This window comes from Theropithecus gelada, chromosome 2 (assembly GCF_003255815.1).
Source record: "Theropithecus gelada isolate Dixy chromosome 2, Tgel_1.0, whole genome shotgun sequence".
NCBI lineage: Eukaryota > Metazoa > Chordata > Mammalia > Primates > Cercopithecidae > Theropithecus > Theropithecus gelada.
Genome location: NC_037669.1, coordinates 105,200,833 through 105,224,058, shown reverse-complemented (window position 1 = coordinate 105,224,058; position 23,226 = coordinate 105,200,833). Strand labels below are relative to the sequence as shown.

Here is a 23,226-nt window from a genome sequence, read left to right as displayed (position 1 = left end):
GGTGATGAACTTTTTGCAATGAATTTCCCAGGTGTTCTTTGTGCTTCTTGTATTTGGATGTCTAGATTTCTAGCAAGCCCAGGCAAGTTTTCCTCAATTATTCCCCCAAATACATCTTCCAAACTTCTAGATTTCTGTTCTTCCTCCATGACACTCATTATTCTTAGGTTTGGTTGTTTAACATAATCCAAAACTTCTTGGAGACTTTGTTCATATTTTCTTATTCTTTTTTGTCTTGTTGGATTGGATTAATTCAAAGACCTTGTCTTCAAGCTCTGAATTTCTTCCTTCTACTTGCTCAATTCTATTGCTGAGACTTTCCATAGCATTTTGCATTTCTATAAGTGCATCCAGTGTTTCCTGAATTTTTGATTGTTTTTTCTTCATGCTATCCATTTCCTTGAATATTTCTCCCTTCACTTCTTGTATTGTTTTTTGTATTTCCTTGCATTGGGCTTTACCTTTCTCTGGTGCCTCCCTGATCAGCGTAATAACTAACCTCCTGAATTCTTTTTCAGGTAAATCAGGGATTTCTTCTTTGTTTGGATCCGTTGCTGGTGAGTTAATGTGATTTTGGGGTGTGTTACAGAGCCTTGTTTTGTCATATTACCAGAGTTGGTTTTCTGGTTCCTTTTCATTAGGGTAGGCTCTGTCAGAGGGAAGGTCTAGGGCTAAAGGCTGTTGTTCAGATTCTTTTGTCCCATGGGGTGTTCTCTTGATGTAGTATTCTCCCCCTTTTCCTACAGATGTGGCTTCCTGAGAGCTGAGCTGGAGATTGTCATCACTCTTCTGGATCTAGCCACCCAGAAAATCTACCAGGCTCTGGGCTGGTATTGGGGGTTGTCTGCACAGAGTCCTGTGATGTGAACTGTCTGTGGATATCCCTCAGCCATGGATACCAGCACCTGTTCTGGTGGAGGTGGCAGAGGGGGTGAAATGGACTCTGTGAGGGTTCTTAGCTTCGGTGGTTTGATGCTCTATTTTTGTGCTGGTTGGCCTCCTGCTGGGAGGTGGCACTTTCCAGAGAGCATCAGCTGTGGTATTATGGAGAGGAACTGGTAGTGGATGGGGCCCTAGAACTCCCAAGAGTATATGCCCTTTGTCTTCAGCTACCAGGGTAGAAAAGGAAGGCCCATCAGGTGGGGGCAGAGCTAGGCGTCCTGAGCTGAGACTCTCCTTAGGCGGGTCTTTCTGTGGCTGCTGTGGGGGATTGAGGTGAGATTCCCCAGTCACTGGAGTCATGTACCTAAAAGGATTATGGCTGCCTCTGCTGAGTCATGTAGGTTGTAAGGGAAGTGGAGGAAAGTTGGCAGTCTCAGGCCTCACCCAGCTCCCACACAATCCAAGAGCCGGTCTCACTCCCCATATAACAGCACCAAGTCTGTTTCCAGGCAGTGGGCAAGCAGGGCTAAGAACTTGCCCCAGGCTACCCACCTCCAAGCTGCATAAGGGCTTTAGTTTTTCCCCTGCCTGTGGAGTCTGCACTCCAGATTCACATCCTCCCCCAAGTTCTGGCCGGGAGGCTTCTAGACTAGTTCAAATTGTTACAAAATTCGGCTGGAGACTTCCTTCTCTCTGTGGTGTTTTCCCCATGACTCTGGCCACCCTCTCAAAGGATCTCTATGATGTCAGGCAGGAACAGCCTGCTTAGGGACCCAGCAAGCTCCGAGGGCCTTTCCCGCTGCATCCTCTACCCCTGTATTTCATAAGGCTCTCTAAATTGACTCAGCTCCAGGTAAGGTAAGGATGTTCTCCCACAAACTAGACCTTCAGTTTCCCAGTGGGGGGTGTGTGTTCGGGAATGGAGGATCTCCCTTTCCCATTTCTGCAGTTTGGGCACTCACAGTATTTGGGATGTCTCCTGTGTCCTGCAGGAGCAGTCTGCTTCCTTCAGAGGGTCTGTGGGTCCTCTTGGGATTCCTGATTTATTCCTGTAGTCATTCTGGAGCTAAAATTCACAATGTGAGCCTCTGCATGCTGCTCTGTCCATCCAAGTCAGAGCTGCAATCTAGTCCTGCCTCCCGTCCACCATGATGATCCTTAATCCTCATTATTTTTTTTTTTGTCTCAATCTCATTCAGTTCTGCTGAGATCTTTGTTATTTCTTTTCTTCTGCTAGCTCTGGGTTTGGTTTGTTCTTGTTTTTCCAGTTCCTTGAGGTGCAACATCAGGTTGCAACTTTAAGATCTTTCTATATTTTAAAAAAATTTCTGCCTTGATTTCCTCATTTACCTAATGAACACTCAGGAGCAAGTTGTTTAGTTCCCATATATTTGTAGAGTTTTGAGAGTTCCTCTTGCTACTGATTTCTACTTTTATTCCACTATAATATGAAAAGATATTTGATATGATTTAGATTTTTTTGAATTTGTTGAGATTTATGGCCAAACATATGATTTATTTTGGAGAATGTTCTATGCACAGAATGTCCCATGCACAAATGAGAAAAATGTGTATTTTGCAGTTGTTGCATAGAATGTTCTATAAATGTATATTAGGTCCACTTGGTCTGAAGTCTAGTTTAAGTCCATAGTTTATTTGCTGATTTTCTGCCTTAATCATCTGTCTAGTGCTGTCAGTGGGGTTTTGAAGTCTTCCCTTATTATTGTATTGCTGTCTATCTCTTTTCTTTTTTTTTTTTTTTTTTTTTTTTTTTTTTTTTTTTTTTTTTAATTTATTTATTATTATTATACTGTAAGTTGTAGGGTACATGTGCATAACGTGCAGGTTTGTTACATATGTATACTTGTGCCTTGTTGGTGTGCTGCACCCATCAACTCGTCATTTACATCAGGTATAACTCCCAATGCATTCCCTCCCCCCGCCCCCCTCCCCATGATAGGCCCCGGTGTGTGATGTTCCCCTTCCCGAGTCCAAGTGATCTCATTGTTCAGTTCCCACCTATGAGTGAGAACATGCGGTGTTTGGTTTTCTGTTCTTGTGATAGTTTGCTAAGAATGATGGATTCCAGCTGCATCCATGTCCCTACAAAGGACACAAACTCATCCTTTTTTATGGCTGCATAGTATTCCATGGTGTATATGTGCCACATTTTCTTAATCCAATCTGTCACTGATGGACATTTGGGTTGATTCCAAGTCTTTGCTATTGTGAATAGTGCTGCAATAAACATACGTGTGCATGTGTCTTTATAGCAGCATAATTTATAATCCTTTGGGTATATACCCAGTAATGGGATGGCTGGGTCATATGGTACATCTAGTTCTAGATCCTTGAGGAATCGCCATACTGTTTTCCATAATGGTTGAACTAGTTTACAATCCCACCAACAGTGTAAAAGTGTTCCTATTTCTCCACATCCTCTCCAGCACCTGTTGTTTCCTGACTTTTGAATGATCGCCATTCTAACTGGTGTGAGATGGTATCTCATTGTGGTTTTGATTTGCATTTCTCTGATGGCCAGTGATGATGAGCATTTTTTCATGTGTCTGTTGGCTGTATGAATGTCTTCTTTTGAGAAATGTCTATTCATATCCTTTGCCCACTTTTTGATGGGGTTGTTTGTTTTTTTCTTGTAAATTTGTTGGAGTTCTTTGTAGGTTCTGGATATTAGCCCTTTGTCAGATGAGTAGATTGCAAAAATTTTCTCCCATTCTGTAGGTTGCCTGTTCACTCTGATGGTAGTTTCTTTTGCTGTGCAGAAGCTCTTTAGTTTAATGAGATCCCATTTGTCAATTTTGGCTTTTGCTGCCGTTGCTTTTGGTGTTTTAGACATGAAGTCTTTGCCCATGCCTATGTCCTGAATGGTACTACCTAGATTTTCCTCTAGGATTTTTATGGTATTAGGTCTAACATTTAAGTCTCTAATCCATCTTGAATTAATTTTCGTATAAGGAGTAAGGAAAGGATCCAGTTTCAGCTTTCTACTTATGGCTAGCCAATTTTCCCAGCACCATTTATTAAATAGGGAATCCTTTCCCCATTTCTTGTTTCTCTCAGGTTTGTCAAAGATCAGATGGCTGTAGATGTGTGGTATTATTTCTGAGGACTCTGTTCTGTTCCATTGGTCTATATCTCTGTTTTGGTACCAGTACCATGCTGTTTTGGTTACTGTAGCCTTGTAGTATAGTTTGAAGTCAGGTAGCGTGATGCCTCCAGATTTGTTCTTTTGACTTAGGATTGTCTTGGAGATGCGGGCTCTTTTTTGGTTCCATATGAACTTTAAAGCAGTTTTTTCCAATTCTGTGAAGAAACTCATTGGTAGCTTGATGGGGATGGCATTGAATCTATAAATTACCTTGGGCAGTATGGCCATTTTCACGATATTGATTCTTCCTATCCATGAGCATGGTATGTTCTTCCATTTGTTTGTGTCCTCTTTTATTTCACTGAGCAGTGGTTTGTAGTTCTCCTTGAAGAGGTCCTTTACATCCCTTGTAAGTTGGATTCCTAGGTATTTGATTCTCTTTGAAGCAATTGTGAATGGAAGTTCATTCATGATTTGGCTCTCTGTTTGTCTGTTACTAGTGTATAAGAATGCTTGTGATTTTTGCACATTAATTTTGTATCCTGAGACTTTGCTGAAGTTGCTTATCAGCTTAAGGAGATTTTGGGCTGAGACAATGGGGTTTTCTAAATATACAATCATGTCATCTGCAAAGAGGGACAATTTGACTTCTTCTTTTCCTAACTGAATACCCTTGATTTCTTTCTCTTGCCTGATTGCCCTAGCCAGAACTTCCAACACTATGTTGAATAGGAGTGGTGAGAGAGGGCATCCCTGTCTTGTGCCAGTTTTCAAAGGGAATTTTTCCAGTTTTTGCCCATTCAGTATGATATTGGCTGTGGGTTTGTCATAAATAGCTCTTATTATTTTGAGGTACGTTCCATCAATACCGAATTTATTGAGCGTTTTTAGCATGAAGGGCTGTTGAATTTTGTCAAAAGCCTTTTCTGCATCTATTGAAATAATCATGTGGTTCTTGTCTTTGGTTCTGTTTATATGCTGGATTATGTTTATTGATTTGCGAATGTTGAACCAGCCTTGCATCCCAGGGATGAAGCCCACTTGATCATGGTGGATAAGCTTTTTGATGTGTTGCTGAATCCGGTTTGCCAGTATTTTATTGAGGATTTTTGCATCGATGTTCATCAGGGATATTGGTCTAAAATTCTCTTTTTTTGTTGTATCTCTGCCAGGCTTTGGTATCAGGATGATGTTGGCCTCATAAAATGAGTTAGGGAGGATTCCCTCTTTTTCTATTGATTGGAATAGTTTCAGAAGGAATGGTACCAACTCCTCCTTGTACCTCTGGTAGAATTCAGCTGTGAATCCATCTGGTCCTGGACTTTTTTTGGTTGGTAGGCTATTAATTGTTGCCTCAATTTCAGAGCCTGCTATTGGTCTATTCAGGGATTCAACTTCTTCCTGGTTTAGTCTTGGAAGAGTGTAAGTGTCCAGGAAATTATCCATTTCTTCTAGATTTTCCAGTTTATTTGCGTAGAGGTGTTTATAGTATTCTCTGATGGTAGTTTGTATTTCTGTGGGGTCGGTGGTGATATCCCCTTTTTCATTTTTAATTGCGTCGATTTGATTCTTCTCTCTTTTCTTCTTTATTAGTCTTGCTAGTGGTCTGTCAATTTTGTTGATCTTTTCAAAAAACCAACTCCTGGATTCATTGATTTTTTGGAGGGTTTTTTGTGTCTCTATCTCTTTCAGTTCTGCTCTGATCTTAGTTATTTCTAGCCTTCTGCTAGCTTTCGAATGTGTTTGCTCTTGCTTCTCTAGTTCTTTTAATTGCGATGTTAGAGTGTCAATTTTAGATCTTTCCTGCTTTCTCTTGTGGGCATTTAGTGCTATAAATTTCCCTCTACACACTGCTTTAAATGTGTCCCAGAGATTCTGGTATGTTGTATCTTTGTTCTCATTGGTTTCAAAGAACATCTTTATTTCTGCCTTCATTTCGTTATGTACCCAGTAGTCATTCAGGAGCAGGTTGTTCAGTTTCCATGTAGTTGAGCGGTTTTGATTGAGTTTCTTAGTCCTGAGTTCTAGTTTGATTGCACTGTGGTCTGAGAGACAGTTTGTTATAATTTCTGTTCTTGTACATTTGCTGAGGAGTGCTTTACTTCCAATTACGTGGTCAATTTTGGAATAAGTACGATGTGGTGCTGAGAAGAATGTATATTCTGTTGATTTGGGGTGGAGAGTTCTATAGATGTCTATTAGGTCTGCTTGCTGCAGAGATGAGTTCAATTCCTGGATATCCTTGTTAACTTTCTGTCTCGTTGATCTGTCTAATGTTGACAATGGAGTGTTGAAGTCTCCCATTATTATTGTATGGGAGTCTAAGTCTCTTTGTAAGTCTCTAAGGACTTGCTTTATGAATCTGGGTGCTCCTGTATTGGGTGCATATATATTTAGGATAGTTAGCTCTTCCTGTTGAATTGATCCCTTTACCATTATGTAATGGCCTTCTTTGTCTCTTTTGATCTTTGATGGTTTAAAGTCTGTTTTATCAGAGACTAGTATTGCAACCCCCGCTTTTTTTTGTTCTCCATTTGCTTGGTAAATCTTCCTCCATCCCTTTATTTTGAGCCTATGTATGTCTCTGCGTGTGAGATGGGTCTCCTGAATACAGCAGACTGATGGGTCTTGACTCTTTATCCAGTTTGCCAGTCTGTGTCTCTTAATTGGAGCATTTAGTCCATTTACATTTAAGGTTAAGATTGTTATGTGTGAACTTGATCCTGCCATTATGATATTAACTGGTTATTTTGCTCATTAGTTGATGCAGTTTCTTCCTAGCCTCGATGGTCTTTACATTTTGGCATGTTTTTGAGATGGCTGGTACCGGTTGTTCCTTTCCATGTTGAGTGCTTCCTTCAGGGTCTCTTGTAAGGCAGGCCTAGTGGTGACAAAATCTCTAAGCATTTGCTTATCTGTAAAGGATTTTATTTCTCCTTCACTTATGAAACTTAGTTTGGCTGGATATGAAATTCTGGGTTTAAAATTCTTTTCTTTAAGAATGTTGAATATTGGCCCCCACTCTCTTCTGGCTTGGAGAGTTTCTGCCGAGAGATCTGCTGTGAGTCTGATGGGCTTCCCTTTGTGGGTAACCCGACCTTTCTCTCTGGCTGCCCTTAAGATTTTTTCCTTCATTTCAACTTTGGTGAATCTGGCAATTATGTGTCTTGGAGTTGCTCTTCTCGAGGAGTATCTTTGTGGCGTTCTCTGTATTTCCTGGATTTGAATGTTGGCCTGCCCTACTAGGTTGGGAAAGTTCTCCTGGATGATATCCTGAAGAGTGTTTTCCAACTTGGTTCCATTTTCCCCCTCACTTTCAGGCACCCCAATCAGACGGAGATTTGGTCTTTTTACATAATCCCATACTTCTTGCAGGCTTTGTTCATTTCTTTTTCTTCTTTTTTCTTTTGGTTTCTCTTCTCGCTTCATTTCATTCATTTGATCCTCAATCGCTGATACTCTTTCTTCCAGTTGATCGAGTCGGTTACTGAAGCTTGTGCATTTGTCACGTATTTCTCGTGTCATGGTTTTCATCTCTTTCATTTCGTTTATGACCTTCTCTGCATTAATTAGTCTAGCCGTCAATTCTTCCACTTTTTTTTCAAGATTTTTAGTTTCTTTGCGCTGGGTACGTAATTCCTCCTTTAGGTCTGAGAAATTTGATGGACTGAAGCCTTCTTCTCTCATCTCGTCAAAGTCATTCTCCGTCCAGCTTTGATCCGTTGCTGGCGATGAGCTGCGCTCCTTTGCCGGGGGAGATGCGCTCTTGTTTTTTGAATTTCCAGCTTTTCTGCCCTGCTTTTTCCCCATCTTTGTGGTTTTATCTGCCTCTGGTCTTTGATGATGGTGATGTACTGATGGGGTTTTGGTGTAGGTGTCCTTCCTGTTTGATAGTTTTCCTTCTAACAGTCAGGACCCTCAGCTGTAGGTCTGTTGGAGATTGCTTGAGGTCCACTCCAGACCCTGTTTGCCTGGGTAACAGCAGCAGAGGCTGCAGAAGATAGAATATTTCTGAACAGCAAGTGTACCTGTCTGATTCTTGCTTTGGAAGCTTCCTCTCAGGGGTGTACTCCACCCTGTGAGGTGTGGGGTGTCAGACTGCCCCTAGTGGGGGATGTCTCCCAGTTAGGCTACTCAGGGGTCAGGGACCCGCTTGAGCAGGGAGTCTGTCCCTTCTCAGATCTCAACCTCCGTGTTGGGAGATCCACTGCTCTCTTCAAAGCTGTCAGACAGAGTCGTTTGCGTCTGCAGAGGTGTCTGCTGCTTTGTTATTGTTTTCTGTGCCCTGCCCCCAGAGGTGGAGTCTACAGAGACAGGCAGGTTTCCTTGAGCTGCTGTGAGCTCCACCCAGTTCGAGCTTCCCAGCAGCTTTGTTTACCTACTTAAGCCTCAGCAATGGCGGGCGCCCCTCCCCCAGCCTCGCTGCTGCCTTGCCGGTAGATCACAGACTGCTGTAATAGCAATGAGGGAGGGTCCGTGGGTGTGGGACCCTCCCGGCCAGGTGTGGGATATGATCTCCTGGTGTGCCTGTTTGCTCAAAGCGCAGTATTGGGGTGGGAGTTACCCGATTCTCCAGGTGTTGTGTGTCTCAGTTCCCCTGGCTAGGAAAAGGGATTCCCTTCCCCCTTGCGCTTCTCAGGTGAGGCAATGCCTCGCCCTGCTTCAGCTCTCGCTGGTCGGGCTGCAGCAGCTGACCAGTACCGATCGTCCGGCACTCCCCAGTGAGATGAACCCAGTACCTCAGTTGAAAATGCCGAAATCACCGGTCTTCTGTGTCGCTGGCGCTGGGAGTTGAAGACTGGAGCTGCTCCTATTCGGCCATCTTGCTCCGCCCCTCTATCTCTTTTCTTAGGTTAAGTAGTATTTGTTTTATAAATCTGGGTTGTCCATTTTGGGATGCATATATTTTTAAGACAGCTATACCTTTTTCTTGTATCGAACCCTTTATCATTATATAATAAATAATTGTTGTTGATTTAAAATCTGCTTTATCTAACATAAGTATAGCTACTACTGCTCATTTTTGTTTTCTGTTTGCATGATGTATCTTTTTCCACTCCTTTATGTGTGTCTTTACCAAAGGGTATCACTTGTGGGCAGAAAACGATTAGTTTTTTTTTTTTTAATCCAATTTGCCAGTCTATATCTTTAAGAGGAGTATTCAGGCCATTTATGTTCAAGGTTAATATTGATATATGAGGTTTTGTTCCCGTCATAATGTTGTTGCCTAGTTGCTTTGTTGTCTCAATTTACACTAAGATTTTTATATCTACATTTATAAATGAAATTAGCCTGTAATTTTTCTTTTCCATACTGTCCTTGTCAGGTGTTAGTATCAAGGGTATGCTGCCTCAAGAAATGAGTTGGGAAGGGTACTGAGTTGAATAGTGTTCACCCAGAAGATGTGAGTGTGACATTTGGAAATAAGGTTTTTGCAGATGTCATCAAATTAAGATAAGGTCATGCTAGGTTAGGGTAGGCCTATTGAAGATCAGGAAAATTTAGACGTGGAGGAAAGCAAGCCATGTGATTAAAGTGAGACTGGAGTGATGCATCCATAGGCCAAGGATTGCCAACAACCATAAGAAGCTAGAAGAGGCAAGGAAGGATTCTTCCCTAAAGAAAACAGAGGAAGAATGACCCTGCTGATATCTTGATTACAAACTTCTATCCTCAGAGCTATAAGAGAATAGATTTCTGTTGTTTTAAGCCATTTAGTTTGTGGCAATTTGTTATGGTGCTCTAGGAAACGAATAGAGAAACTGTTCCCACTTTTTTGATTCTCTAAAATGTTTATGTAAAATTGGAATGTTTTCCTTGACTTTACAGTAGACCTTGCCAATGGAGTCTTCTGGGTCAAGTATTTACTTGGTGAGATTTTCGATTACTGATTGAATTTCTTAAACAATTACAGAACTATTTGGGTTTTCTATTTCTTCTTTTTTTTTTTTTTTTTTTTTTTTTTTTTTTTTGAGACGGAGTCTCGCTGTGCTCCCAGGCTGGAGTGCAGTGGCGCGATCTCGGCTCACTGCAAGCTCCGCCCCCCGGGTTCACGCCATTCTCCCGCCTCAGCCTCCCAAGTAGCTGGGACTACAGGCGCCCGCTACCGCGCCCGGCTAGTTTTTTGTATTTTTAGTAGAGACGGGGTTTCACCATGTTAGCCAGGATAGTCTCGATCTCCTGACCTTGTGATCCACCCGCCTCGGCCTCCCAAAGTGCTGGGATTACAGGCTTGAGCCACCGCGCCCGGCCTTCTATTTCTTCTTGAGCTAATTTTGAGAAGTCATTTTTTACATGTTCATAATATTTTCATTATCTTTCTTTTTTCACTGTTATGATAACTTTGATTTATCTTGCATTTTACAGAAGTCTATGAACGATTTTTTAAAAGTACCTCATTACCCCATATCACGTTTCTCTGACAGGTGTTAAAGTAGGCTATAAGTATGTCAACAGCTTGAGCATCAGTGTCTTGCAAGGATTTCAGACCAACCAACCACTAGCCAAAGAACTTGGCAGCTTTTTAATCTTGTTTTTAATACAATGGTATATCCACTCGGATGGCAAACCAGTCTAGCCACATCTCTACAACATGCTTTGAAAAATCAGTGATTAGCAAATTAGTTAGCTTTGGCACGGAGCTGTGCTCGCTTGCTCATGACAGTCTGAAAGCCAGTTTTGATACTGGCAACAGAACATCTAGAATGACAAGTTTCACACTGTAGGAAATAAGAGTTGCATGTCCTTCTGCAGGATTGTGTCCAGTGATCTGCATGTGTGACAAACAACACATTCCTTGATAAATCTTCATAAGACATTTTCTATATGTTTCTGTTGGAATCTTCCTTTACAAGTTGGTTATTACCACCTATAGAACCACTTGTACCCAATTCAGCCAACAAAAATGCAAGTGTGCTGATGATGTAATAGTTTACAGATATCTGTAAAGTTGACAAAAGAACTTTTCTTGGTTCCTACTCGGATGACCTGCGGAGGTTTCATAATGAATTTCTTTTTCTCCCCAGCAACCGTATCTGAATTCTTTTCCCTTATGATGTTGAACACATGATTCACCAGCTCCTCTTACGTGTAGTCTCCTTCTGAGCCTACCCAAGCAGGGCCTGTCTGATTACTGAATGAGATACCATCATCTTTTTTGCTGTCTTCATCTTCTAGAGCTTCATCTTTTTCTAGCATCTCATCCTCATCTGGGTACTTGACATTCTTCTTTTTCTTGCCAAGCATAATGTCAAGGTCATGCTCTGGTTCAGCTGGTCCTTGAACATCACTTTCAATCTTAAGATCCTTTACATCTTCTTCAGCGTCATCAATATCAAACATCTTTTTTGTTTTTTTCTTTTTTCTTTTGATTAAAGAAGTTCTAGTCATCTAGATCATCAGAAGCATCTTTTTTCCTACTGTCCTCATCATCAGCTTCCAAATTTTTGTCCTCAGTTGGCTCTGGCTGCAGATTTTGTTTCTGAAGGCTGCATTTCCTCTGTTTGGGTATCCCCTTCCTCATCTGACATAAAAGGCTTCTTCTTCATCTTTTCTTCTTGCTCATAGTAGGATCAAAAATCATCTTGTCCCCAGACATGGATGCGGCTCCAGTGGGCTCAGCATGGACGAGAAGTCAGACAGGTCACCCCCAGGCCCCACAGCAGCACTGCTCCTGCCAATACCTCTCCCACCACTGCACTAGGCTCTTGCATCAGACAAAGGGCCATTATCTTTCTTAAAGGCTATAGTATCTGCAATGATATCCCTTTCATCATTCTTCATATGCATTGTTTGTGCCTTATCTTCTCCTTCAATCTCTCCAGAGTTTGTGAATTGTATTAGTCTCAAAAAACTGACATTGTTGTTCCTCTTGATTCAAATGTTTTCTATTTCATTAATTTCTCCTCTTTATTATTTCCTTTCTTCTACTTGATTAGGGTATATTTTACTGTTAGTCAGTTCCTTTATATAAATACTTAACTCATTACATTTCAGCCTTTTTTCTTTTCTAATATATATTTTTAAAGCTATAAATTTCCTGATAAGTTTTATTTGAGCTGCATCCCTCAAGTTTTATATTATGTTTTCACTGCCATTCAGTTCCCAATTTTTTCTAAATTCCATTATTTCTGTTTTTACTCAGAGGATATTGGAAATTAACTTCCAAACATATGAGAATTACTAGTTATATTTTGTTATTGATTTGTAGCTTAATTGTATTGTTGTCAGATAATACATTCTTAATGAAATTTATTTAGATAAGATTTTATAATTCAGTATCTAGTCAATTTTTGTAAATGTTCCAGATGTATTTCAGAAGAATCTATATTCTCCCATTTTGGGGTGCATTGTTCTATGTACACGCATTAGGCCAAGTTTCATAATCCCTAATACTTTTTTAGAAGAATAATTTTTTCTGCCTCCGAACTCTAATTGCATTCTCTCATCTACCTTCTTTCTTACAAAGAAATATCAAGTTCTTTATCATTCTGATCACTCTTTCCCTGCATCATTGTCATCATCTTGGGTGCCAAACCTTAAGTTTCCAAACAGTGAGTAAGCTATTTAATAACTGGTTAAGGTTTGGGACATTATATTAATCTCTTCCAGGCTCAAAATCTCTTCTTACCTGTAAATGAGGATTGTAGGACTAACTGAGAATTAAAATAGAATGTGTTTAAAAATACTATTACTTTTATTATTATTAATAAATAAGCTACATGGTACTAGCACATAACAGGCAAGATAAATGGTAATATTATAATGATTCACATTTTTATATTTATTTATTGCCATGATTCTAACATCTGTGTCTTTTCAGGCTACCATTAACACACATTAAATTTCTCTGGCTACAGTAAGGTTGAATAGGCCCCCATATCCATGTGACTTTTGTTAAAGGGTATAATGTATTCATTAAGGAAAAGATGCCATATATACCATTGAATAAATCACCATTTCAAAATACTTTTGCCATATTTTGTCAATAATTTTGCATCTTCACACAATAACCCAATAAAACAGTGCCATTGTCACTGAGATGGGTGACTATCAGAAGAAAAATGAATTCTATTATAAGACTCTGTGTGAATTAAACAGTAACATTTATTGACCATCTTCTGTGTATAGGTACTGTAGTAGAGGCTTTCAGATATGTTATCTCATTTAATGTCACAAAAACCCCTTAAAATAGATATTATTGTTCCTACTTTATAGATAGAGAAATTGAGGTTCAGGAGGTTAAAGAGATTTGCCCAAGCCCATATGTGGTGGAGATACATGCAATGCAGGTATATATCAGTAAGTGTATAACAGCCATCAAGTCTGAAACTAAATATACTCTAAAACCCCAATCCACTATAAAAGAGACTAAGCCCAAAGTCTTCTCTGGGTCTCTCTTGTAATTCCGGTCCCTTTCTCCACAATGTTTCTCATTCTCACTCAAGTCTGTCATTTCCATTACCTACACTAAGTTATTACTCACAAGCACAGCTAATATAGTATTGGTCTCAGTCTGTGGTTGGATTCCAGAGATAGTGGGAAAGGGTTAGACTTAAGTTACCTGCAGAAAATTTGCCCTCTGCTCCACAAATCACAATGGCTTTTATTGTATGGTCTATTACAGCTTTCTGTAGTCCTTCTTTTACATCACGGAGTACAGCCGTACTAAAAGAAAACAAAATACACTAACTAAATTAGTCAGAATTAAATTCCTACCATTCAGAGTGTTTTCCTTTCCTACCAATGAAAAATTAAACACACACATAATGGATAAGAACTACAGATACTTCTCAATAAAGCTTCCAACAAATAATATATGTGTCTACTATGACTATTATATTTGTTCTACAAATAATATATGTGCCTATGATTAATTAAGCACTGAACAGATTAAATTAATCCACTTTTTAAAACTGTAATTTTCCTGCCCTGTGCTTTCACTTTGACCACTTAAAATTGGCACCAACCAATTTAAAAATATTATTACATGGCTTCTATATACTGTACAAGGAGTTATCCAATACTTGTACATAATTTATCATGTAAGGTGCTCTAAGATGAGTGCTGTAACAAAGGTACAAAGAAAAAGTGATGTTGAAGTCGAGAAGGGTGAAATGACTTTCAATTTTTCATATTGGTAAAATATAAGAAAATTAAATGAGAAACAGTCTAGGAGCTGTGGCAGGGGCTGTGAGTTACCTCAAATATCCATTCCTCTCCGTCTTCTTCATAGTATTAAAACACCTGGTTTTTACTTGAATATATGTGATATGGTTTTGGCTCTTAATCCCCATCAAAACTTCATTTTGAATTGCAATCCCCACATATCAGGGAAAGATCTGGCGGGAGGTGACTGGATCATACCAATGGTTTGCCCTATGCTGTTGTTCTGTGAGGGAATTCTCAGGAGATCTAGTGGTTTGTAAGTGGCAGTCTCCCCTGCACTCACGCCTCTCTCCTGCCACCTTGTGAAGAAGGTACTTGCTTCTCCTTTGCCTTCCGCCATGATTGTAAGTTTCCCCAGGCTTCCCCAGCCATGTGGAACTGGCAGTCAATTAAACCTCCCTCCTTTATAAATTACCCAATCTTGGGTATGTCTTTATAGCAATGTGAAAATGGACTAATACAAAAATACGGTTGCCCAAAATAAAGACTACATTTTCCAGCCTGCTTTACAGTAAGGTCCGCACAAGGAACTAAGTTCTAGCCAATGGGATGGAAGCATATTTGGTATGTGCAACTTTTGGGAAGAGTTCTGAAAGATTTGGGTATGCTTTTCCCTTTTTCTTTCCTCCCTACTCCTGGCACCAATGATGGTTAGATCAGGAGCAGCCAGCTTGGATCAGGAGACGGAAGCTATGTATTGAGGATGGTAGAGCAAGAGATAGACAGAATAAATAATTGAGGCCCTTGTTGATTGTGGAGCAGCTGTATCATTCCAGGACACTGCCACGAGAGAAATTAGCTTTTTATTGTCTAATTTACTATTATCTTGAGTATTCTGTCAGTGACAGCCAAGCATAATCTTAGATAAGAGATAAAGGCAAGATCGTGGAAAGATAGGGCATGTAGCAGATTTTGCCAAGTTTTAGTATATGAGGAAGTAATCCACAAAAGAGATAGCTAAAACCAAGACTGAATGAGTCTACCAATGGAAAAGAGAGCTGAGGGCAGATCCTCTGGATATATCTTCATTTAAGAAGTGGGAGAAGCTCAGCAGCGTGATTCAGCAAGTGAGCTCAAAGTCACAAAGACCAAGAGAGAAAATTCGTGAAGAAGGAGGGGATTAATAAGTACCAAGCAACCGAAGAGAATCTAGGGCAAGTGGTGAGGAACTGCTTAAAAGAAAAATCACAGAACCAGATTCCAATCAGTTTTGCCTTGGAATTCCAAGTATTCTGGGTAAAATCTCTGTTCTTTAGTATACAGGGTTAAAAATAAATTTTAAAACAAAACAAACAACAACAAACTTCTGTAAAGGCCATATTGTTAAGACCAATAACTATGAGCTAAAAACCCAAGCAATAAAAAGGATACTTGCCCTTGTATATAATGGTTCCCTTTCACCTAATTACTTTTCACCTCTTAACCTAGATGAAATCAGACAAAACCTCTTGCCTTCAGCTGGTTAATTAGAAGCCAAATCTGATCACGAAAAGCAAATTCAGAACCATTATATAATAAAAAAATCCAAAAGGCACACATTTCCTTCTGAATAAACAATGCCTACAAAACTAGCCAAAATTAACTCAATCAGTGCCACTGAGGAGAAGAAACCAGCTTTTCCTATTTCAACCAATCTTCCTTTTTTATTTATGCTCATAATTTTGCAAATATCAAAAACAGGAAAAAAATGAAAATAGCTATAACAGATACACACTTTACTAGATTCAGGCTGACAGAGAGAGTCACAGCAATGTAAAGGCCGCAGAGGTTACGAAATTATTTTTCCTGTTAATACTGTCAGGCATAAGGAAATAGAATCTGGAGTAGAGACAGCATTTCATGACTACTGACCAAAACTCTTCAGCTTCTTTAACTATAGGAGGTCTTTCTTTTTTTTTCAGACAGTTTTTTTTTTTTTTAACCAAACGTCATCCAATCAAGTTTGTGGCTTGTGACCAGGATTTTTTCAAAGGAAAAGAAGAGAAAAAAGACTATATCAAACAATACACCAAGTAAGGATAGGTTTTGTTTTAGAAAACTGTTTTCAGTTACGTGTTTGTATGTAAGTGTATCTTGAATTGCTATGTAAAAACGTGAGCTTTCTTAGTCTGTGGATTACAGTAAAGCAATAGTGTGAAAGCCATTGTTCTGGGAGACAGGCCTATTAATCAGGCCTGTCCTACGCTTATAAAGGGGGCTGGTGTTTATCTGAATGGAAGCAAACATGGCTGCTAAACTAGCAATGAAGGATTTAAACTATTTGTTTTGGGGAAAAAATTTACATATATGTGTGTGTGTACGTGTGTGTGTTACACTCAAGTAAGAATCTCTCAATCAGCTAGGAAGATACAACTTCCCATATAAAATTAGAAATAGGAAGGGGAAAAGGAAGAAAGGGAGGAAAGAAAGAAAAGTGTAATAAAAAAAATTGAGAAATCTGTTAAACTTGAGGAACTCCTAGGATGTACATTTCTACCTAAAAAAAGTTCAGAAGACAGACGAAAAAGGGCAGAGAAGTACTTATTCCCAAGTGGAGAATATCTTCTTGATGAAACTGAAGTGGGTCCTGAGTAGCAGGGCCTGTTGTCAGGGGCTTGAATAGGTCTTCTGACTAATAGGAATGATAACTAACATCTATTAAATGCCACTTTATAATTTCCAGCTGATTTAAACTTCACAACTTTATGAGGTAGGCCCTAACATTTCTCCTGCAAAGGGGCTGGGGGTGGCACAGGCAGTTGCATGGGTGGGCAGGGAGAGCAGGTTAAATTCCAGAAACATTTAAAACAGTTGTCAGAGGCTGGGCACGTGGCTCACGCCTGTAATCCCGGCACTTTGGGAGGCCGAGGTGGGTGGATCACGAGGTCAGGAGATTGAGACCATCCTGGCCAACATGGTGAAACCCTGTCTCTACTAAAATACAAAAAATTAGCTGGGTCTGGTGGTGCACACCTGTAGGCCCAGCTACTCAGTACGCTGAGGCAGGGGAATCACTTGAACCTGGGAGGCAGAGGTTGCAGTGAGCCGAGATCACGCCACTGCACTCCAGCCTGGTGACAGAGCAAGACTCCGTCCAAAACAAACAAACAAACTAAAAAAAAAAAAAAAGAACGGTTGTCAGAAAACATTCCTAGTCATGGGTATTAGAGTATGGAACTTTTCCCCCTAAGGTCCTAGTATCTAGCAATTCTAATCAGTATATAGACCAGTCCAAAATGGACAAGTAATCAAATTACTTACATTTTTCTTTGTCAAAACCAACATAACAGATATTTTGCTTTTTATTCTGGGAATGGCAAGTTAGTAGACATGTCATCCTTATGTGATTTTAGTCCTGCATTTTTTTGGCATTATTAAATGTAGTAATTCACATTGAATTAATATTAATACTAATGATAAATCAAATCTGATGACAGTAGGATTTTTAAATTGTATTAAAATTAGCAGGTCTTCTCATTTCAGTCTCTTTGCTTCAGCAGTATGTGATAAGAATTTTGACTAAAGACCTTTCTCTCTATGCTTTATATATTCTTGGTAAATTATGATTTCCACTAATCTTATTCCCTGTGGATAGGTAATTCTTTTTCAAGGCTGATGTATAACTACTTTTTTAAAGAGATGTAGAATGACCAAACCGAATAACTTCATTACTTTTCAAAAAAGCAACATTGATCTCACTTTTCAATGTTTTAAGTGCACCACACAAGGCAAATACTTCCCAGTGAGAAAAAGAAGACAAGGTGCAGTTTTTCAGAAAATGCTATTACATAGGCTTAGTCTGATGTGAGTCTTCCTCAGAAGCACCAAAGTCCTGAGGTTCAAACAAATCAGGAGAAATAATTTTGCGTTTCTGGACCAGGGCACAATTCTGCTTTAATCACTGCGCTGGCATTAGTGGGACTTTTATTATTATTTTTAAATGTTATACCGTTTTACTGCCCTATTCCTAAAGCCTTTAGCCAAACATTGTAAGGGCAGCCTGGACTCAAAGTTGGGGAGTGAAGTTGGATCAAAGTTCAACATCGAACTAAGTTAAGACCTTTGGATTAGAAAGTCGACTTGCAAAGCCAAAGTTGCAAGTAACCAGGAGGACTCTGCATGAAGGAACAGATCGAGGCCAACTCCCTGAGTGCTGATCTGTCTCAGCCTCAGTTTCTTTATCAGCAAAACGGGGACGAGAGTTCTCTACGAAGATTAACCAAGCTAATCTAGGTTAAAAAAAAAAAAAAAGAAAGAAAAAAAGAAAGAAAAAGAAAAAGAAAAAAAAGGGCTCCTGGCATGTACCAGTTGCTCAACTCTGAGTGTCCTTCTCGGTTTAAACCAGCGGGGGAGAGTCAAAGCCTCCGGAGCCGGAGGGCGGGTAAGGCCCGCACGGTCCCCGGGCTGGAGGCGCCCGAGCACGTTACCTGATCGCGTTGACCGGCGGGTTTCGGAGGCGGATCAGCGCCAAGGCGTTGTGCAGCCGCGTATACTCGGCCATGTTTCTTCTATCACCGAGGGCACCTCTGCCTCTCGCCGCCAGGCAAAGCCACTTTTCCGGGCGCGCCCGGCCGCCCCCAGAGGAGGGACGCCGACTGGGCCAATGCGAGCCGGGGCGCCGCCTCCCGCCGCTCCTCTTTCCACCCAGCCCTCCTCTCCAGAGACCCCACCCCGCGCTCTCCAGACGCTTGTCGCTTTCTCTTTATTGACTCCCAAGCTGCTCCCACCACAAGGTACAGCAAGGAGAATGATGGAAACAGGTGTAATTGCCGGCAAGTGGAAGTTTGCAACCCCTTGGCCCATAGGGGCTGGCTACTGAGGACAAGTTCTGAGTTCGCTGAGTCGGGCAAGCTGTCCGCATCGCGGTATTCATCTTCATGATCTTTCTGAACCAGGGACAGATACCTGGGGCCCTGACAGTTATGTGATATTGATACACATCTGGAACACATAAAATACACATTGTTCATTTCACCTAAATGAGTAGGGTACTAATGAAACAGCCTTTGCAAAAATTCTAACACTGAGAAAATTATGGCAGTGAAAGAGATCTGATTTAACCAACTCCATCTTGCCTTTAGCTGCCCTTAATTATTCCTGAGCTCAGGCCAAGTTAACTTTGGGAGACATTTAGTTTATAGTTTAAATGATAATAGCTATTCCCCAAAACTCGACTGCCTCTGTAAAGCTAACTGAGAGACCACCAGGCTAGGAGGATAGAGGAGTGTGAATTCTGTCTGCTAAGGTGTAGACAGAGACCATTGCCAGCCATTACTCCGGAGGCCACCAAACAGACAACCCCCATTTACTCCTGCAGATAACATCGCTATTGTAGAACCTAAGTTTGGCCTTTTGAGGCATTTTTTCAGGATTTTTGCATGCCTGACACTGATGGCTCCACCTGGACCAGTCCACCTCTCCTGTGGCCCCACCCATAAGCAACTCAGCACAAGAGGATAACTTCAACCCCCTATGATTTCATTTCCAACCCAATCAGTCAGCACTTTCCATACTGTAGCCCCTGCCCACCAAACTACCTTTGAAAAACCCCTAACCTACTAGCCTTCGATGAGATTGATTTGAGTAATAACTCCATCTCCCATGTGGCGTGGCCAGCCTCACATCAATTAAATTATTTCCTTACTGCAATACTGTAGACTTCCTGAATTGATTTTGTTTGTGCAGCAGGCAGGAAGAACTCATCCAGTGATTAACATCAACTAAATACTTATATAACATTGTTACTAGAGGAGGGTCTGGACTGCAAGTTGTCCAGGTTCTTGGTGTTTTGAACAAAGAATTGGACAAAACACACAAACAAAGCAAGGAAAAAACAAAGCAACAGAAGCGTATATTTATTGAAAATGAAAAGACACTCCACAGGGTGGGAGTGGGCTGGAGAAAGAGGTTCAAGGGACCTTGTTACAGAATTTTCTGGGGTTTCAATACCCTCTAGAGGTTTCCCATTAGTTACTGGGTGTACGCCCTATGTAAATGAAGAGGACCAAGTAAAGTTTCAAAGTCATTTACTCAGTGTACACCCTATGTAAATGAAGAGAACATTTCCTGTCATAGCTGAAGTGTTTCCATCATTTGATTTAGTTCTAGGAAGTCTTTATGTTCCCTGCCTCCAGGCCATATTCTCCTGCCTCAACATCACTTTTTTTTTTTTTTTTTTTTGAGACAGAGTCTCGCTCTGTCACCCAGCCTGGAGTACAGTGGTACGATCTTGGCTCACCGCAAGCTCCGCCTCCCAGATTCATGCCATTCTCCTGCGTCAACCTCCCGAGTAGCTGGGACTACAGGCGCCTGCCACCATGCGTGGCTACTTTTTGTATTTTTCGTAGAGATGGGGTTTCACAGTGTTAGCCAGGATGGTCTTGATCTCCTGACCTTGTGATCCGCCCGCCTTAGCCTCCCAAAGTGCTGGGATTACAGGTGTAAGCCACCGCACCTGGCCCTCAACATCATTTTTATTTGTCTTACAATCACATGCAACTAGTGAAACTGTTACGGGTGGAGGGTGTCCAGGTTCTTGGCGTTTTGACCAAAGAATTGAAAATGCAAAAACACCGCCGGGCGCGGTGGCTCACGCCTGTAATCCCAGCACTTTGGGAGGCCGAGACGGGCGGATCACGAGGTCAGGAGATCGAGACCATCCTGGCTAACACGGTGAAACCCCGTCTCTACCAAAAACTACAAAAAACTAGCCGTGCGAGGTGGCGGGCGCCTGTAGTCCCAGCTACTCGGGAGGCTGAGGCAGGAGAATGGCGTGAACCCGGGAGGCAGAACTTGCAGTGAGCTGAGATCCGGCCACTGCACTCCAGCCCGGGCAACAGAGCGAGACTCCGTCTCAAAAAAAAAAAAAAAAAGAAAATGCAAAAACAAAACAAGGAAAGAATGAAGTAACAAAAGCGGAGATTTATTGAAAATGAAAACACACTCCACAGGGTGGGAGCAGGCCTGAGCAAGTGGCTCAGTGGCCCAGTTACAGAATTTTCTGGGATTTCAATACCCTCTAGAATTTTCCATTAGTTACTTGGTGTATGCCCTATGTAAATAAAGGATGATGGTTGGATGTGGTGGCTCACACCTGTAATCCCACCACTTTGGGAGGCCAATGTGGGCAGATCACGAGTTCAGGAGTTCGAGACCAGCCTGACCAACATGGTGAAACCCCATCTCTAATAAAAATACAAAAATTAGCCCGGCATGGTGGCACGTGCCTGTAATTCTAGCTACTCAGGAGGCTGAGGCAAGAGAATCACTTGAACCCAGGAGGGGGAGGTTGCGGTAAGCTGAGATCGTACCACTGCTCTCCAGCCTGACAACAGAGCAAGACTCCATCAAAAAAAAAAAAGGAAAAAAGAAAAAGAAAAGAAAACGACAGTTTAAATGTTTAAATGGCCCATCAGGTAGCCAAATATACCTGAAGCTTTGATTGTAAACCGAACATTGATTATAAACTATTTTAGCAATTTATAAGTCGGCACACCAATATATATTTAATCTGGATCATTTTGTCTTTTCCATGATGAGTCATGGAATGCAGAAACTTTAATAACAAAAGCTTTAAGGACTCAGGAAGAACAAGGTGGCCATCTTGGTTCTCCATGAGTCCATACTTAACATTAGACTTATGTCCTCTTGAATACCAGTTGTTTCTCCAATTTAGGTGCATAGCACTGATAACTAATGGGTTTTCATAGCTAATTTGACTTAGACCATGGAGTTCAAATGACTTTAAACAGTGATAGTTAAAAACACTATTGACAAGGAGATTTGGTTTTCTGTGGTCTACAATAACATAATAATTATGATTGCTAGCATACACTCACACATATTAGAATTTTAGAAATTCCACACAATTTTGGAACATATATTAATATCATTTACTAACATATAAACTGAAGATTAAACGTTATTTTTTATTTTCACAATGCTTCCCATGTAACTAAACATATCAAATAATCCTGTTTATCTCTCTTTTGGATGGTTCATGGGCCTGATGTAGTATCTCAAAATTTGAGGTCAGAAAAGACAATTTTGAAGCTGCAATTTGATTTTGGGAAGCTTGTTAAATGTTTATAAAAATTTACATTTCCATGCCTTCTTATAATCTTTTACCATTCATTCAACCAGTTTGTACAGAGAGGGGCCAGAAGTCCAACTGGTAAGAAATTCTTACCCTATTGCTGGCATGTCAGGTTTCTGAGTAGTCTCTCTGTGAGCAGCCCTAGTGACCCTGCTCAACTGTATGCAAACAAACACATTGTCATGAATTAAGAATATTCACAAATAATTCACAAATTTTGAAGATATTGGGCAGAGAGAGAGAAATATGACTCAAGTTCTCTTTACAAAAGTATACGCTTAAAGTATCAGGAAGCCTAATATCCAAAAGTTAGTTTAAGGTTAAAAAGCTTACTGTGCTCTGGCCAGGCGCGGTAGCTCATGCCTGTAATCCCAGCACTTTGGGAGGCCAAGGCGTGTGGATCACGAGGTCAGGAGATCGAGACCATCCTGGCTAACATGGTGAAACCCCGTCTCTACTAAAAATACAAAAAAATTAGCTGGGTGTGATGGTGGGCGCCTGTCGTCCCAGCTACTCAGGAGGCTGAGGCAGGAGAATGGTGTGAACCTGGGAGGTGGAGCTTGCAGTGAGCTGAGATTGAGCCACTGCACTCCAGCCTGGGCAACAGAGGGAGACTCCATCTCAAAAAAAAAAAAAAAAAAAAAAAAAAAAAAANGAATTGCAGATAAATGGAACAAATGATGACTTGGTAGAAATGCATAGAAAATAAAATAACTATTCACAAAACCAAATAAAAGCCTTCCACTAGAAACTTAAAAAACAAACAAAAAAATGGTTTTATAAATATGTGACCACAAGCAAAGTCCAGAGAAGAATAAACAGCAAACAAATGAAAATTAGAAGCAAAAACAAACAAACAGGAACCCAACCCTAAATTTTTCCTACTCAATCTACCCTGGAGGCTATAGTGTTACTCAGGGTCTCCAAACACCCACATAATGAATATTTTATTCCTGATACACAATTCAATATCCTTAAGTCCACCAATATCACCATA

At 40.7% G+C, this 23,226-nt stretch overlaps 1 protein-coding gene and 1 pseudogene across 3 annotated transcripts in view; both read right to left on the bottom strand.

Moving 5' to 3' along the window:
• Window positions 1-18,710, bottom strand: part of EHHADH (enoyl-CoA hydratase and 3-hydroxyacyl CoA dehydrogenase) — an 84,089-nt gene extending 65,379 nt beyond the window's left edge. The window contains exons 1-2 of one of the 2 annotated variants that reach the window (XM_025377741.1): window positions 18,440-18,710; window positions 13,551-13,654 (exon numbers count right to left, since the gene is read on the bottom strand). Coding sequence is in view for 1 of the 2 variants with exons in the window: in XM_025377740.1 (XP_025233525.1) it covers window positions 13,551-13,654; window positions 18,562-18,635 (178 nt within the window). In the remaining variant the exon portion in view is untranslated. The remainder of the gene's footprint in view (window positions 1-13,550; window positions 13,655-18,439) is intronic. The other variant, XM_025377740.1, reaches the window with a different exon arrangement.
• On the bottom strand, window positions 10,609-11,718 carry LOC112619648 (annotated as a pseudogene). The gene has a single exon (XR_003118268.1). The product of XR_003118268.1 is annotated as a eukaryotic translation initiation factor 2 subunit 2 pseudogene (transcript).
• Window positions 18,711-23,226: the final 4,516 nt, after the last annotated feature.